General features: G+C 41.6%; 1 protein-coding gene across 3 annotated transcripts; it reads left to right on the top strand.

The window, feature by feature from the left end:
- Nucleotides 1-316: 316 nt before the first annotated feature.
- ABRACL (ABRA C-terminal like) lies at nucleotides 317-16540 on the top strand. 3 transcript variants are annotated; one of them, XM_039384787.1, is made up of 4 exons: nucleotides 317-404; nucleotides 2671-2737; nucleotides 3984-4127; nucleotides 16230-16540. In XM_039384787.1, the coding sequence occupies exons 2-4, from the start codon at nucleotides 2677-2679 to the stop codon at nucleotides 16271-16273; spliced, it is 249 nt and encodes an 82-aa protein (XP_039240721.1). In that variant the 5' UTR covers nucleotides 317-404; nucleotides 2671-2676; the 3' UTR covers nucleotides 16274-16540. The 3 variants fall into 3 exon arrangements, with proteins under 3 accessions (XP_039240721.1, XP_039240723.1, XP_027576759.1); XM_039384789.1 differs by having other exon boundaries at nucleotides 3984-4209; XM_027720958.2 differs by lacking the exon at nucleotides 16230-16540 and having other exon boundaries at nucleotides 3984-4554.
- Nucleotides 16541-17841: the final 1301 nt, after the last annotated feature.

Genomic DNA, 17841 nt, shown 5'->3' with positions numbered 1-17841 from the left:
ATGGGGCATGATACGGTGACAGAAAGTGACTGAAGGAATACAGTGCATTATTGAAACCTGACCCTCTGGAAGAGAGGGAGCTGCTGGCCTTGGAAGGCGTTTTTCCTAGAAAAACTTACTAACGCCCTTGTCACGGGAAGAATTTAGCCCTGGCATAACCCGGGGAGAGAGAGGACAGCACGGACACTCCTACTGCCTCCGCCACCGGCAGAGCCCAGGATGACCAGGAGCGCCGCCCCGGGGCGGTGGGAGCCCAGCCCGGGAGGCGGCCCGGCCCCGGCGGAGGCAGGGCTACGGCCGCCCGCCCCCTCGCCCTGCCCCCGCCCCCCGCCCGACACCCCCGCGCTGCCTGACACGGCTCCGCCGGCGGCGGCCCCGAGCGGCGACAGCGGCACCGGCACCGGGTGAGTGGCGGCGGGCGGGAGCGGGTCGGGGGCGCCGCCCCGGCGGCTGCCGTGCTCCCACCCCTCCACGCCGGGGGCAGGGAGGCGCTGCCCGGGCAGTGGGTGCGGCTGCCGCTGGCCCGGGCGAGGCCCCTTCCCGGTGCTTCCTGCGCGGGCGGCGGCGGGAGTCGGATCCCGGTGGGGTGTGGGAAGGGGACCGCGCTCTGCTCCCGGCGCGGCCCCGCCGAGGAGCCATCGGTGTCTGCGAGGGGAGAGTCGGCGCGGTGGGTGACAGATGTGTGAGCGTTCGCAGCGGTTCGGCGCCCTCCTACCAAATAAGGAGAAGTTTAGTTTTCATACCACGTAGTGAAAAACCGCGCTGGCTTCCAGCGGTGTATTGGCGTCAGAAATATTACAGTCTAATAGTTGTCATGCACTTTTGATAGGTGGTGTGTTGAGTCGTTGACAGTATAAAATAAAGATTTAAGTATTGCGATACTTCTCTACTTCCTTACTCCTTGCATAGCCACACTTCTCTCAGAAGTTTTGCCCTAATAATATAGAATTAATTTTTTTTCATTCTAAATACTGCTATTTAAATTGATGGTATACGTGCATGAGGGAAAATAATATTAAATTAATGTGAACTTAAAACAGCTAAAAGTAAAAAAGAACCTTTAAAATGAAAAGGACATCTTTAAAGAGAAGCTAATTATGCTACTGTGATGACCAATATTAAAATTGGCAGTCTGACAAATTAATAATGAGTGTAAGCTTTCTAATACATGAGTCGTATTTCCTTGGTGATGTGCCACAATCTCTTTAGGGCTGAGTTAAACAAAATCTAGGAGTTCAACTAAGGCAATTGGAGCTCTGGATAGTTCCTGTTACCACGTGTTAGGGATGAAACAGTAGTTTGAAAGGGGCTTTGCCCAAAACCCGTGCTGATAGTTAAGCTTGCTCAGTTTCGCATGTTAAAAAGACGGATTTTTTGCAAGTGAATTTGAGATCTAAAAATCAGGCTCTGTTGCAAAGGGGTTTTTTGCTCTTTGGATAAATTGTAAGGGGTTGTTGTAAGAGGTGGAAATATGTCACTTTTACCTATTTTAACTCAATAAAAAAAGAAAGGAGGGGAAGCTCTTATGAAGAGTTTGTGATGCATCCAGTTGTCAATTTTTTAACTCCACTTACGTACCAGTGCAGAACACTGGCTTCTTGAACAATAGAGTGGGTCTCCCTGCTCAATGAGCACCTTTTAGACAGTGCTCAGCTCCAGAAGCTCTCAATGGTTTTTGTTCCATTGTTGCTGCATTGTTGGCATTGGATGCTTTGCTTTGTCTGTGAGGCCCAGTTTCTTGTGCTAACCTCAATGCCAAAGATTTTGCTTAAGGAGTTCAACATCTAAAGGTTTCATTGTGTTGGTGCTGCTTTGCACAGCTTAGATCACAAAACACCTTTCAGGTGTCTGCAGTTTTTAACCTTGGACACTTTGTAGCCAAATAGCGTTTTGTATGACTGTGGTGTTGCCCGGTGCTGAGCTGTGTATGGCTAAACTGTTGCAAGGCATCAGTGTACACTGGTGAAAATTGCTGTGTTTCACAGCCAGGAGGTGTCCAGGAAATATTTGGCAGTTCCTTGGGATCACTATGAATGAAAATAAATGTTTGATTAATCTAAATGTTAGATTACTTGCATAGTTTGGATCAGTTCTGCTCTTAGTAGCACATATGCAGGAACTACTGTCCTTTCAGACGTTGTGTGTGTAGACCTGCTGTAACTGGCTGGATGTCTGCAGTATCTTGCCAGCATATGTGGAAAGCTGTGGTATGATTTAAAAAACCAAATCTACCACATATCCCAGAGAGGAATTTAAAGGCAAATGTTCCATTTTAATTGAGGCTGTTGGTGGAAAGTTGCAAACCCCTGAAGACCTGTGGCTTTAAAGAGTTGCTCTGATTCTGTGGCAGTTTAAGCTCATTCTTCATAACAAGCAAGGCTCCTCCTCCTTGACCTTCCCACATCTTTCATGTTTTGAGATACATTCCAAACACAAATGTAAGGAGCGCACCAAGATTGTAGTTTCTGTTCACTTGCCCTCAAATGTGGAGGTGCAGAGGTTCTTTATCTGTTCAAGACTAAAATCTTATATTATCCTGTAGTCATGTGTTTCCAGGCTACTCGGATTTACGAAGTGTGACATTCCTAAAGAACAGAGAACAGGCCAGAACAGTGCAAAGGATATTTACAGGATTCCTAATAACTTCGTAAAAATTTATTTTACTTGTAGGCCACAATGAACGTGGAACATGAAATTAGCCTCTTAGTGGAGGAGATTCGGCGGCTGGGAACCAAAAGTAAGTATTGTAACATCTCTGACTGTACAGATGTAGTCATGTCATAGATGCATGTATGTATATGACATATATTTCATACAGATGTAGTCATGTTATATCAACCTATGAACCTGGAAAATTTAATTAAGCAGGCTCAGGTAAACTGAAAACTTGCATATGCACTTAATGTTGGACTGTCTAGTACTGCCTGTGTCCCATTGTCCCATCCTTTAAAGTAGTTCTGTTATGAAGTTAAACATTTAAGCCTCTGCAGCAGGGAGGATGTAGGCCTGAAATCCTGCTCCCACTAAAATCACCAGGAGTATTGGTTTTCGATACTCACTGTAGCGATCACAGAAGAAAGTTGCACCTTTTCCTTCCACCTCCTTCCTTGGTAACTTCTGTACTTCAAAATTCATACACTTCAATTCTGTTCATGATTGTGTTATTTGGAAGAAATTGATCTGTATGCCTAAAACTAATCCAGGAGTTATAGGTGTAGTCTTAACCTTCCTTAATCTTGCTTAGAAGGTAGCCTTTTCTCTTAAGATTGTTTCTTATTGCTAAAACTCCTCTTTCCTTACAATTATTTATGCAGTTTGTGGATGCGTTATCTGCTCATATATGGCAGTTCTAATGTCATTTGTTCAGTTCCAGTAGTTTTTCGAAACCTAAGGGGATATATATGTCATGTTTTGTATGACTGCATCTGCTTTTTAGGAGTAACCTCACTAACCTTAACATATATTTTAAAATTCTTGCTTTGCGTGAGAAATGAGTTCACACTGCAGCCTTTTCAATGTGAACCTCAAATACTAATGAGTGAAATAAAAATGTGAAAAAATATTTAATGTTTGGTTTAGATTTAGGTAGAAGCAGCAGGGAATTGGACTTGATACTTATGGGTCTCTTTCAAATTGAGATAATCTAGGATTCTAGGGTTTTAATTATTTAAAACTAATTTCCTCCTTGTGCTTTGAAGAGGTTCAGTAGCCTGTGCTTGTCATACATTTCAGAAAGCCATCAGTAAAAGTAAACACAGCAGATATGTGGTCCTTGATATGAGTCTTTGGAAGAAAATGGAAATTTATACCAGGCAGGAGTTCTGCCTACCGTTTATCATCAGCATTTATAATATGTTCCCCAATAAATTGGGAGACACAATGGGATTTACTTTCAATGTTCTGACTGTGTCCCCTTGTTTCCCCAGCAATCTCCTAACTAAAAGGAAATCTGCATGTGTTTTCACATTACATCTTTGATTTAGATGCTGATGGACAAGTGAGTGTGAAATTTGGTGTGCTGTTTGCTGATGAAAAGTGTGCCAACCTCTTTGAAGCCCTGGTGGGAACTCTTAAGGCTGCAAAACGGCGGAAGATTGTCACTTATCAAGGAGAGCTACTTTTACAAGGTGTTCATGACAACGTGGATATCATGCTGCTGCAGGACTGATGCAGTGTTTCAGCTATGCATTAATGGAATTGTTTGAAACGGTGACTTTCCATATCCTCTGAATAAGGCTGATCATTCTATGGTGTTTTGATGTATTTTATATATCTTTATAGCCAAAAGAAAACTGTCCTATTTTGGAAAACATTCCCTTTTGTAAGTCTTCCTAAAATGGTACTATACGTGTGTAAGGTAAAAGGTGCCAGATCTTTTTCTCTCTTTTTTTTTTTTTAATTTTTTTTTTTTTTTAAATCTCAGGTAATTCTCTCAAATGTCTAGTGGTTATTTTCAACATAAGAAGAATGGAACTGGTAATTTAATGTTTACAGATCAAAATGTGCCATGAAAGTATAAAATAAAAGCACATACTTAAATTTGTGTAATTCTTATTGCTTTGGTTTCTCTTCTTATTTGTAATCTGAAATGAAAGCAAACTGAATTCCTGCAAGGAACATATTTAGGCAACTGTACAGAAAGCATGGCATTGAGATAGAAATAATTTTGCATCATGATTCAATAGAAGAATGACCATCCTTTAGAGTGACCAGATTGTGCACAAAAAGGCATGAATGTTAGATGTACCTCATTCATCTCTGGCAGTGTCATATGCTTTCATTTTCTTATCCTCTAGACTTTTCAAGGAAGTGGGTGAGGAGCTCCCTGAATGCTTTCATGTGGTATTAACCAGAAGTTAGTACAGCAGCTTCAGATTGTGATTACTTTCGTCAAAGAAATCATACTTTCTCTAAATCACTGCAGGCAGAAAGTAAGAGGGGAAAGGAAAAAACTCTTTCAATTGTTTTCTAGCTTACTGCTAATTCTTCTTAGCAGGTAAAAATGCTCTCTCCAGTAGGGAGAAAGAGTTGTTGCATGAGGAAAGCAGCAGTGGGTGAGTAAACTGCTTACTGCTCTTTGCTTACACTCTACAGCTGCAGCGTTATGCAAGTGCAAAATGCTTGAAAAGTGTGTCCTTTTTTCCAGATACAGGAAAAGCATGCACAGTTATGGAATTTCTACAAAGCTGTGTCATTCCAGCTGCCATCCCTTTCATCTTTGTTTGTTCTGCTTCACACAACAGGAAGACAACTTAGATCCTGTATGCAAACAGATCTGGGCTGCCTCTGCCTGTGCTGGCCCTGGGATCTGGAGAGCAGGGAAGTGATACGCAGAGAAACTTGAGCTGTCTGGATCTAAGCCAGCTGGAGTGGAGAAGTAGAGCAGGAGCTCAGCACAGCTTACTGGCTCCAGTGCTCTGTCACTCTGATGCAGCAATGCTGCTTCCAGACCTGAGCTGGCAAGTGCCTGCACCCCTGCACTCCAAAGGCAGAAAGAAAGGGGACAGACACCCAGACCTTCAGCTGGAGGGGTGAGACCAGACAGCTCTGCATTACCAGATAACCACAGTCTTCTGCTTCTGTTTTGTCGAAAGCCTGAGTCATTGTCTGGGTTCATAGGGTAGCCTGAGTATGCTGACTGATTTTTTTTGTGATTGTCTGACATGCCAGTTTTGGTACAGAGGGCACCAACCTGCCCCAATCAGGATGTAGTTCTCTGTACAGGCTCATGACAGTTCTTAAAACACTGAAGGTGGCTCAGCCTTGAAAATTTAGTGAAAACAAAACAACCAAATGAGTAAGTGTAAGGCTCAGTGCTGAGTTGGAGTTGAGATGGGACTATGAAGAGACCTTTATGTATCTCATTTAAGATTTATCTTAGCAATACTAATAAAAGTGCTCAGGGCTTCTGGGAGCATAGAAAGAGACAGAGTAACTTGGCATTAAAACAAATCTGTAACAATCGGAGAAGAATGTGACTTGTGTACTACCTGAGGGAGTTCAGATTCATTTTTCCTCTGCTTCTGAAAGCAGAAGAAGAACAAAATTAACAAGGATGTATATCCAAGAATTGTCCTCAGTACAAAGTTTAATGTATCTTCTGAACTGTGTAGGGTTCTTCACTTCAGGTTAATATACAGGCACTGTTGATTTATTTTCTAACTTTTTTTTCCGAGAAAATCAAATACTAGTGTTTCTTCACGTGGATGGGATCACATATCTGTTAAGGAAATAATTACCACAGCAAATGGCCTGGACATGAGATGCAGTTCCTGGAGCACTTGACACAATAGTAGAAGGGCTGACTATAGGGAAAGCATTACCTATTTCTGTAAACAGTGGTACAATCAGCAGTCCCCTGTGATGGGTTCATGACCTTGCCAGCCATGGGTCTGAAGGAGATTTGTAGGTCAGTCAGGAGCACCAGTGATTCCAAAATAGAAATAATTCTCCTGACTGTGAGGAAGTAGGAGGAATCAGAGATCTTTTGTAACAGCATAAGAGGTGTCAGTAGAGCTGTTACCTGCATGTGATAATGCTGGGAAATTAGCAAAAGTATAGCTTAGTTAATTCAGACTCTATAAGATCCGAGAGCATGGTGGAACCTTGAAGAGAGGTTAGATGAGCTCCAGGCAAATCTAGCTGGTACAATGTAAGATGCTATCAGTGGGTATCTTCAGCTGGGACTGTTAAAAGTAACTGATTGAGTGGAGTGTGTGCACTTACCTCACCTCAGCTGTTTCCGTGCAAAATGCAGTGACTGGAGATAAACATGCTTTTCAAAGCAGTTTTGACTAAGCTGTGAAGGTGCTGAGGTGCAGGTCATCATAACCGCTTGTGAGAGGTGGTGACATCTTAAACTTTGCAGCTATTTCTCCTGTGAGCATAGTTCTTTTGCTGGGAGCATGAGCAAAGCAAGGGTTGAAATGTACGCGACACTATCTTTTACATGCGTCTCTCATGTTGGAATGAAGTTTGAAAATGAATATTGTGGTTTGCTTGTTTCTCATCTCTCGTCCAAAGATTTGCTGGAGGTATTCTTTCTGCTTCGAGGGATTTCTCTTGGTGACAGCAATGTCACTTTTGCCATTCATCGCTGTGTAAAGCTGATTATCTTTGCCACAAAAAAACACTTGAAGGAAAGAACAAGAGTAAGAGGAGCAGGAAATTCTTACATGCTGAAAACTTATTATATTGCCACTGATATTAGTGGTTTTATTTAAAGTTAGTTGGATGTTTTAGGAACAAGCTGAGATTCTGCTCTACTCCAGCAGCACAAAATGCTAAGTATGTTTAAACAGTTGCAGAGCATTTGCCAAGGAGACACAACATGAACCAATAATTGTCACAGGACTGGCCTTAGGGCTCCATATTAAAACGTTAACCCTTAATGTTATCTTTGTATCACCTCCACCTAATATAAAAACAAGTCCTAAACATTTGTTCCATACTCTGCAGCATAATTGATGTTCAGCATTACTTGAAAATTCTGTCTGATAACTGTATTATGGGAATCATGCTTACAAGGGCTTAAAAAAAACCCAAGGTGTTTTTTTTGGAAGCTGGCAAAGTCAGTAATTTTGCAAAATTCATGTTCTTGTTCATGTCCTTCTTGAGAAAGTATGGGACGTTTGGCCTGTTACGGATCTTTTTGTCTGATGTGTAAGAAAATGATTCATTCCAAAGTCAGCCACAAAAGGTAGAACTAAATATGAACAAAGCAACTTGAAGGAAAATGAGCTCCTAGACCAAAAAAAGGTGTTTCAGTTCTCTGACAGTTGTTTGGAGCAGGTGATATGACTAGATTGAAGGAGTTTGGTGGCCCAGAGTCATATTTAAGCCTGGATACCTTTAAGGATCAAAGTCAGTGTGACATACTTTGTTTTGAAACCCAAGAGATGATGATATATGCCAGAATACTGGGGGGTGGGGAGGGGGGCGTTCTGCTTTCCTACAGATCAGTTAATTTTTTACTTTGTAAACTGTCTATTAAGCTTATGCAAAAGACCCAAACTGTTCCCTTCAGAGCATTTATTATGTACCAGAGTAAAAGACAAGGACAAAAGTACCGATTAGTACTCTCCAATACACGCAGGCAGGATCCTAGTCAAGACTGTTGATGTTACAGGTGATGTTAAGAAACAGTGATCTACCTTTGCTCTAAGAGCCAGCACCTATATCAATTTAGATCTCCTAAGGATTTGATTTTCAAGGAAAGATCTCTTCAGCATTTTGATCTGAAATGGCATTCTCAAAAAAATCAAGAGCAGGTTGAAGAACTGCTCCAGTCCAATGATTTCCAGGAATCTCTATGGGCAAAATTTCCAGGTACTTCTGTTTTAAAAATAAGTTGAATGGGTTAGTTGAGGATAAGTGCTTGATAGTGTTTCTAGAAAGCAGTGTTTTTAGGATCTAGTTACATAAACTGCTCTAATGTGAAATTATTCCAATAAAGTTTTCCTGAGGGTGGCAGTTCAGTTTAGTTCTGCCATTCTGTGTACGGCTTTAGCCAGAAATGCACTGTAGAAGCACATTTAAGCAGCTGAAGCTAGTCTGCTGGCAGGTATTTTGAATAATGCACCAGAAGCAGCATTATCTTGTGGTGTAGCCTAGATGTCATTGCAGATTATGCTTATCTCTGCCAGACCACCTGGGCGACTCGGTGAGGTTAAATAGCAGTCTGGTAACCTAGAGAGGGAGTAGCGCGACCTACAAACACTCTCCGAAGTCTTGTCAAATCAAATCCAGATGAAATGTCCTTTCAGAGAAATGCTTAGAGTTATACCTGAGCATTTTCTAGTACAGCATTTTCAAAAATACAGCGGCATTATGTCCATCATCTTGCTCCTTTTTGGAGCTTATTCCTGCACAACCACCGTAAGCTGAGTGACACTAAGAGTTTTGCTGCCACCTTGCCATGCTTAAAGCTGTTCTCCAGAGAGAAAAATTGTATGTACCATGTAATTGTATATGCATAATATGTGTATGTATTGGTATAACAGGTACTTAAAACCTATTTTTTTCTGAGTGGGGAAACACTCAGTAAAATGACAGTTATGTTTGCATGGGAATATAGTGATCTGCATTTTCTGGTCTTTGCTAAGTCTGCTAAGTGCCACAGAATATCATGTTAGAATAATTAATATCTCTATCTTGCAGAATTAGGTCTTTTGTGAAGCTTTGGTAATAGAAGATGTATTACTGCCAGGTCTTTATGAGTGAAGAGGCCTTGATCTTGTCTCTGCAGCTAATGTTCTAAAAAGCTTCCTTTATAAACTTGTATTTTGGAGCACAGTATGATTTTCTTGGATATCTGTTTTCAGTTTTCTTAGAGAAAAAAAAAGGCAGTCAACAGCAGTTGAAGACACCACCATTCATCAGGACTTCAGTACTATGTAGCAGTTCACACAGAAGTCAAGATACAACCATGGAAATAATTGCATTGCAGGTACCTTCTGTGGTGCTGGAATACTTAAATTCAAGTATGTGATGTTTGCAAGATACTCTGGTAGATCCAAGTCCACCTCAGTCAAACCTAAGGTTTGACTGGAAAAATTTACTGGAAACCTAAAATCAGGTGAGCCTTTGTCATGGTTTGAGAACCCCAAAATCCAATTCCCTAGTCCAAGCCCCCTCCCACATCTCAACCCAGTGTGAGATGGTTTTCCAGACACCACACAAGACTCAAAATGGGGGAAAGGGAATATATATTACAATGACTGTACAAAATAAATACTACAATACATGATATACAATCTTAGTATTTACAATGGATCAAATCTCTTCTCCCCTCCAAATAAAAGTCCAGGAGGGAAGTAGGAAAAGATCCTTTTCCACTCTCAGAGCAGCAATGTCTCATAGGGAGCAGGTTGTCCTATGGAGGAGCTGTAGTTCACCCAGACAACAGTCGCGTCACCACGTCATACCACAAAGCACGGGGTCTTCGTGACAGTCTGTATCTTCAGGGGATTCAAGTGCCCTTTGCAGAGCTCTGTGCTCTGTCTCAAGCAGTGGGGGGGGGGCAATGTAACCCTCTCCACATTCCTTCTCTGAGCTTTTCAGCTCCTTCTTACAGTGCATGTTGCACTTCACCCCTCCCTTCTAGGAAGTGAGGGGTCTCCAAGGAGTTTGGGCTCCTTTGGTTCAGTTCTTACCCCAAAAACTCTGTCTGTAGAGCTTAGGTCTGCTCCTCTCTCTGCTGCTGGCTCTCTTTCTCTCGGACAGCTCTGTGTCTTCCTTGGCTGCATGCTTGTTGCTGCTTCTTCAGTTATCTCTTGGCTCTTAGCCACAATCTCTGGACGCTGCTGCTGCTCTGTCTCTGCTCACCCATGGTGGAGAAAACTTCTTTAGCTTTCAGCTACAGGTACTTAGCCCAGCCTTACACTGTTCCAAGTCCCTGCAGCCCCCCCCAGCCGGGGGCTGGGGGGCCAGAGCCCCCCAGGGGGCTCCTGCCCTCACTCCTTGTGGCCTTACAACATGGCTACTCTTTCAACAACAACTACAACTACCTTCTCTTCCGTTCTGCTTGTGATATGTTTATATTTTGCAGAAGCGCTCATTGGGTAAAACCTCAAGGGTCACCACCCCTTGGGGTTTTACCATTTTATAACTTCAGGGGGAAAACTGTTTCCCCCCACCACAGCCTCCATGCACCCAGAGGCACTGCCACCTTCTCTGTGCTGAACACCAAAGTGCCTGTCTCAGGCATATGTCCATAGGGGATCAGCACACACATCTTAAGTCCACCAGGATCTTGTGCTGGGAAGCAGGGACACTGAGCAGTCCTCAGCTTTATACAAAAATGTCTGATTTTCTCCTTAAGCATCCACTAAGAGACTTTTTATGATCTTGGCGAATGGTTCTGGCTTGAAGAGAGTGGGAGCATCAGCAGCAGGTGGGCGCAGGTTGCTGCCAGGCCCCTGCATGGCACATGGTGTGCCAAAAAACATGTCAGCAGGTGAGGAGAAATCACTACATAAAAAACTGTGCCTCAGACTCCTTGGGGAGCTGGTTTGCACTTTTTTGTCAAGCAACATCAAGGCTGAATGGTTTGCTCAGAGCCAAGAGTGGGATTCCCTAACCTGCGTCTTTGTGGTGTGGAATACAATGCCTCTCTGTGTGCTTACATTTGTATTGTGTTACATTTAAGCAAGCCCAGCCAGCTGGCCTGATAGTGGGGAAGTGTCATAATGGGACTTCTCAGAATTGTTCTCTTCTCTATAAACATTTTGGCAATTTATAGAATCACAGAATATTTCTAGTTGGAAGGCACCCGTAAATTTGAAGCACACATCAGCTTGGTTTTCTCTCAAACACCTTGTATAGTGAGAAAAATAGCTCCCAGTCATGCTTGGGACCCCATTCAGAGATGTGCACCCTAGTAAGGGTCTTGACAGCTTTGTTGACATTACTGAACACATCTTGTCTTAGAAGTATAACAATATGTGGCCCAGAAACCGAAGGGTTAAAAAATGGCAATACTGCAGTCCCACTGCCATTACTAAGTTTAGGCCTGTATGCAACGTGCTTCCCTTACATTTTTAAAGAAGCCAAAGACAGCAGGGTTTGCACTTCGATGTAAAAGTGAAACCTTCCCCTCTGCAATCTGCAGCCTGCGCACCAGCAGGATGTTGTGGTGGGTGACAGCCAGGGGTGAAACACTTCTGCAGAAAAGGAAACAAAACCAATTCATGTCAGCAGAAGCAAGAGGGAGTAAACGGTATAAACAGTGCAAACTAAATGATACTGGAAATTTTTGCTTTATGGCAATCCAGACTGCTAGTGATCATGCAAGCACATATTTTAAATTGCTATGTTGATAATCTCTATTTTAAATAAAAAAAGAAACATCACTGAAACTGTCTAGAAAACTCCTAACTTGAGCCATACCTTGCAAGCTGTGTCAAGTCTCATGTAAATCTCATTTACTCTCCTGTAAATGTAAGAAACAAAACTAATAATCTTTGCATTATTAGTTACAGATGATGGCAATGATCTTGGCCAGCTAGTGATGTCTTGAGAGTATGCAGACAGTTGGCACTTTATCTATTTATAATTTTTAAAATGGCAGTGCCATCCCTTCACTCCCACTCCACTTCTCCCACATACACTCAGCATTTTATGAGTCAGGCTGCAAAAATATCAAGAGGCTGATGCAAAAATTAGATTTTGGAAAGTTCTTTTTTAAAGAAGGCTTGAGGTGCTTTTCCTTTGCTTTCCTTATTTTCTGGCTGTGAATGGGTCATATTTCCAAGCCTTGTACTGTCTGCAGTACAAGGACAATGTTTTCATTAAATCTAAAATCTGAGAGTATTGTATGGTTAAGGCGAGGCCACGAAAGAAATAAATATTTTTACACCAGATTTCTAAGAATGCTTTTGTATTTCGTAGAATCTTTATTTTTGCAAACATCTATGGGATGGTTCACATGAGATCAAGCCATGTATTAGGCTGTGGCTATAGAAGCAAGAGGGCAGTCATGAAAATCATGAGTCTTATCACTGCGTTCAGTACTTATGCATGTTTCCATCCTCAGCACAGGTAGTACACATCAGGCCATTCAGGCATAACATCATGATCCTGTGGCTTCATAACTACAGCAGTTAGGGATACCATACCATTAACTAGACGATACCAAGGCCACAGCTTGGACATACAATCATACTCTAGACACATTTGTCTCATGAGAGAGGTTTATATTACTATCTTCACCCATTAGCATTATGGTTTGAAAGAATATGGCATGAAATGTGTTTCAGGTTTAAAGGTTCACTGGGGTGGTAGAGATGTGAAGGCTGCTGAGTGACCTGGTCTCCTGGTTGCTGGAAGGCAGCAATCCTGGGGGACAAGTCCAGAATAAAACTCCTGAGTAAACCTGACGTTCCGCTGGGTGCTCAGCCCAGTCCTGCCCATGATTGTGAGAAGGGGCTCTGCTCCGGGGACACTGTTGTCTCTACTGTGGGTACAGCCACGTAGCTCCTCCTCACTTGGAGGCCCATAGGGTGAGGGGTGGGCATGAGGCTTCCACCTTCTGCCTCTGAGATGTGCCTTTTGGGGTGACTATCCAACAGAGTGATATATCTGAGCTTGTTGGAGAAAGTAAAGTGTGAGTTTGTGTCTCTGTAACACCAGCAGTCTATTTTACAGGTATCTATATTTTTTGTTTTACTTTGTGGCTCTAGGGTATGCCCATGCAGCATAACCCTACTTGTTATACTGCGAAACATCTCCATCTTTGCATAATGGGCAGACAAAATAGCCTTTTGAATTCTTAGCCCATAAATCCCAGAAAAATCTCTCATAAAGGCATCTGATCACAGAGCCCATCCCTGGGGCTTTCCAGGTAGCACCAGGGCTTTTTAGTGGAAACTCTCCAGTGTAAGTATTGTACTTTGAATTTGTGCAGTTATGTGTGGGGCACAGCACAGGCTGAAGGCCATGCTGGATGTGCAGCATGGCACAGCACAGGCCCAAGACTGCTCAGGTTAGCTGTGGAGTGGATGACTGATTCCTTGATGCACAGCAGTCACAACACAGGTGAACTTTAGTTGATTCCTTAACGCTACTCCTTGGCTCACTTCTGAAATGAAGTCATTTAATGTACCAGAGAAAATGGGAAGAAAAATTGGGGAAGTACTTTCTGTTGTTTTCAAATAGAGTAACTTGTCTTTGTGGGAACTTGGGTATGTCATGTATTGGAGTGGACTTTACCTTAAAAACTGTCCCAAGGGGAATTTTGCCAAATACACATTTTCTATTAAGTAAGAACTGTATTGTATCACACAGGATATTAACAGGTACTTAATCCTACTGGGTGTCATGTTCTGTTTCTGTGCCTTCCTCTTCTTACAAAGTGTTGGTCTTTTCTGATTTCCAGAGCTGCCAGACACTCTAATGTTGGCCCATGTTATACTGACCCACACATTTTCTTTTCTGCTCTGTTGTGTCTGAACTGCCGATTCACTGTCCAGGGAGCAGACTGTGGGAGCTGTGGTTACAATCAGGGAGGAAGTGTGTAGCAGTGGCAGAGACATGACTGAGTTTCGTTTTGTAATGTTCACTTGCTTTATTCCAAAAGACATGCTCTCTCCTGTAGTCTCTTGCCTTTCCTTTTTGCAGAAGTTTCATTTCCTACATGGTAGAGCAAATGAAGCAAGGAGCCTCATTAATTCCCAATCTTACTTCTTTTTCTTATTGCTGTTCTCACTATATGACAAGATCCCTGTGAGAAAATAAAAGGAATAACATTTAATTAAAGGTTATCTTTCATTGTACATACACTAGGATCCAAATTAAGGTGCCATGGAAGGTATCATTTATAATTCTAGAATGTTTAAACTCAGTCTAGAACATATTATATAAATGCTGTATGATGAACATATATACTTATTGATAAGCATTATCTCCATGTTGATAAGCATTTTTACATACGAGTCTTCCATGAGGAAGATGGATAAGCAGGGTCTCACTCTGGATCCCTGTAGGAGTTGTTCTTGGTAGCATACTCTATCCTCCCTCTTCACAAAGGGCTCATGCTCTGTTATTCTGGCAGGATATTGGTGGGGCAAATGCAGACGGCAGAAGGACTGCAGCAACCTGAAAAATGCTGTTTGTCATCCAAGCTTGAATGGAACTCCATGGAAGGCAGGCAGCAAACTTGTCACCACTCTCCTCTCCAGACTTGCAAGGGCTTGCTATGAGGCAGAGGTAGCACTGAGCTCCTCCAGAAAAGGTCAGATATCTTTTGCAATAGCAAAGACTAATCAAGCTAAATATGTAACTCCTCACAACCTGCACATAGAAGTTCAGTTTGCTCTCTCATATCATTCTTACTGCTAACCTAAGTCATGGCAAAAGGCAGGGAAACCTTTTCAGAAGAATGATTTTGGCATGCTTAGAAATTTGGTAAACTTAGAAATGTGTTTAATTCTTTTTTTGTGGGTACACAATGGCTTTTAGAAGCAAGTGTAATGTTTAAACACATGCCATTTGATCCCATGTCACTAATTACATCTTACCGAGCATCGCCAATTGACAGCTGTTTGTTCCTAAATACTTTTTTTAGAGATTTCCTTTCTTAACATTTCCTATTAGCACAGTACTAGGTCTCAGACAGTGGAAGTCTTGCATAAATAATATAGAAACTGAATGAAAGCTGTGTTTTCCCTTTGGTCCTCAAGAATGCCTATGAGCAAGGTTAGAGGATGATAGTATTTTCCTACTCTCCAGCTGATGTTGCCCGTAGGAATGAAGCTGGTGTTCTTCCAGTCTTTTTTCACTTTCATTTTATGTAACTTCCACAATTTTGTGAGTGTCCTTCATCTTTCTATCTTTTTTCTGCTTATTATAGCAAGGCAATCTCATGGAAGCAAGAAAATTTTATCTCCAGCTTCTTTCTCCTTGCAGAAGAGAGCATTTGTTCATTGTGCCTTTTCACAATGATGGCAAAATGATGTACAATTATTACTAGATTAGAAAAGGTGTTTGTGCTAAGTTTGCACAACAGCAGGTGATTACATCAAGTGTAAACTGCTGTATGATTAGGCCCAGTGTTTCTAAATATATGCAGAGCTACAAAGGGTAAGTTATATTGGAAGTTTTCCAGCAGAAAGTATTTGATCTTACAGCTTGTACTTTGATGTTTGTTGAATATGTTTCAATCAGAGCTGTAAGATTGGGCTTAACATATTCAAAGCAGTTTGAATCTTTCAAGATCATGTCTTTTTTCCATTTCCAAACCCAATGGCTTCAAATCATCACATTCCACCACAGCTGAAGTGATTTATAAGTCTTAGTGCTGCAAACTGCAGTCTTCCAACCTGGAACTCTCTCCACAAAATATTAATGTTCCCCAATGATTTCAAATCACTTTGCACACTGTAAAAAGAGCTAGGCAATTTAACACCCTTAAAAACTCCCTATGTTTGGCAGAGATTTGTATTTAAATCCTAGGCATGTAGAAAACCAGGCTGATACAAACCACAAGATGTATTATTTTGTACCTTTGAACGTGAAAGGTATTTCCCAAGTTTTTTTGCTCTGTTAGTCAGCTAAACGTGTCAGAGTCTGTAAAATTACTCTCTGCCTCTTAAACTTCAGCAAGTTCTTGTAAAACAAGCCAAGAAAACTGGTGGGATTTTTTTGGCATAAAATGCAAACTTATATTATGCTTTCCTAAACTACATACTCTTTCTCACTACTGTTTCTTCTGTCCTTTATCTTCTCCATAGACTATACAGAACCTCCTGTTCAGCGTGGGGCATTGTTTATATAGACAAGAGAGTGGCTCTGAGACCATACAAAGAAGATCCAAAGCTGCATTCAAGGATTAGAGTAAATCTGTTGGATTTCTTCCTCCTCTTCCCTTTCTATGATCTGGTAAAATGAGGGGACTTAGAGTAACAGCATGTGAGGTGGGATCAGTGGGTGCTTATGTGTTGGTTGGAAGCAGATGGGCCTTCTAGATTAGTTGCCAGTGGATACAAAAGTATTTGCACAGGTGGAGTAAGAACAGTCCAGTGTGGGAATTCTCCTGGTTTGTTTTTGGTTTTTTTTTTTTTTTTTTTTTTTTTTTTTTTTTTTTTTTTTTTTTTTTTTTTTTTTTTTTTTTTTTTTTTTTTTTTTTTTTTTTTTTTTTTTTTTAATGCAGAACAGTCTATCCTTCTACATTCTGGAAAGAAAAGGCCAGGGCTTACTGCCTTCCTTAACAAGTTGCAAGCACAAAATCTGTCCCCTCTACCCTTATACACATAAATACTACCTTCACTCGTGCTGGTTTTGTCTGGAGATGAACTGCTTCAGCTGGTTCAAATTCTTTTCTCTTCCTCATGTTCCTTTTGCTCTGCACTTTTGTTTTCCCATACAGCTGAAGTCCCTGCTGGTATTTTGGATAACTAGAATTTTGTCACTGACCTGGTAATGTCCACAGAGACCTAACCTTTGTTATTAGCCCTCCTGAATGTAAGTGCCAAAACCTATGTGTTTGCCTTATCTCATCAAACTGGAACCAAATTCTGGTGTAAGCACATTGCTGCCACATCACTCAGTCAGTCCCCTTCAAGGCTATAATGAAGGGCAATAGCAGCCATGGACAATACTTGTGGTGCAAAGTGCAAAGGTTCTTTGATAAAAGGATTCCTTCCTGAGTATGTGACTAGGGGATTTCAGCAAAAACCCTGAGAGCAAACAAGCTGAACCACATAGTTCTTTTATAGCACAGAGAATTACTGATGTGTTAGTAGGATAAATCAGATATCAGCTCTCCCAGAGCACCAGGTTTGGCCAAGCATCTTATTTTCTCTGCTAAGTTTGATGTTGTGTTTTTAAAATTTATTTACTTATTTATTACATTTTCTTTCTTTGTCCTGTAGTGAGAGGAAAGGTCTGCAAACTGAACCATACCTGCATGCTTATATCAATCTCATGGCCCTACAAGCAGAGAGCCTGTAAGATGAACTGAGCCATAACTACAGGAGCAAGAAATTTGTATTGGTTTGCCTTCGAAAGGAACAGTCAGCTATGGGACCTGTGAAGCACTTACTGTTATGCCTCTGAGTTTAAGGAAAGTCCAGGCTGTTGGTTTTATTTTTTAGGGAGACTCTTTCTGTATTTGTATGCACACATAAGAAATGTTGAAAATTAAATGAAAATGAAACATTAGCTGTTCTTCAAAGCTTGTCACTGTTATTTGTTGTGCCTGCTATTTTGCTACTATAACAGCAACCAGAATCCTCTAGAAATACTGTATAGGGCTCCTTGAGACCTCAATTCATCTCAACAAAGAAAGAACAAGTTACAAGAAGCCAAAAGTTAAGAAGTCCAATGTCCTCCACATAAAGAGGG

This window comes from Pipra filicauda, unplaced genomic scaffold (genome assembly GCF_003945595.2).
Source record: "Pipra filicauda isolate LSUMZ 115617 unplaced genomic scaffold, ASM394559v2 scaffold376_size704792_pilon, whole genome shotgun sequence".
Classification (NCBI taxonomy): Eukaryota; Metazoa; Chordata; class Aves; order Passeriformes; family Pipridae; genus Pipra; species Pipra filicauda.
The sequence above is the reverse complement of the archived record's forward strand: the minus strand, read 5'-3'. Positions and strand labels throughout refer to the sequence as shown.

Excerpts from the sequence above, each read along its gene's own strand:
- ABRACL (XM_039384787.1), top strand. The coding sequence starts at position 2,677 with ATGAACGTGGAACATGAAATTAGCCTCTTAGTGGAGGAGATTCGGCGG. Across the intron at positions 2,738-3,983 it reads TCGGCGGCTGGGAACCAAAA|ATGCTGATGGACAAGTGAGT; the intron begins GTAAGTATTGTA and ends TCTTTGATTTAG. Across the intron at positions 4,128-16,229 it reads AGGAGAGCTACTTTTACAAG|ACTATACAGAACCTCCTGTT; the intron begins GTGTTCATGACA and ends TCTTCTCCATAG.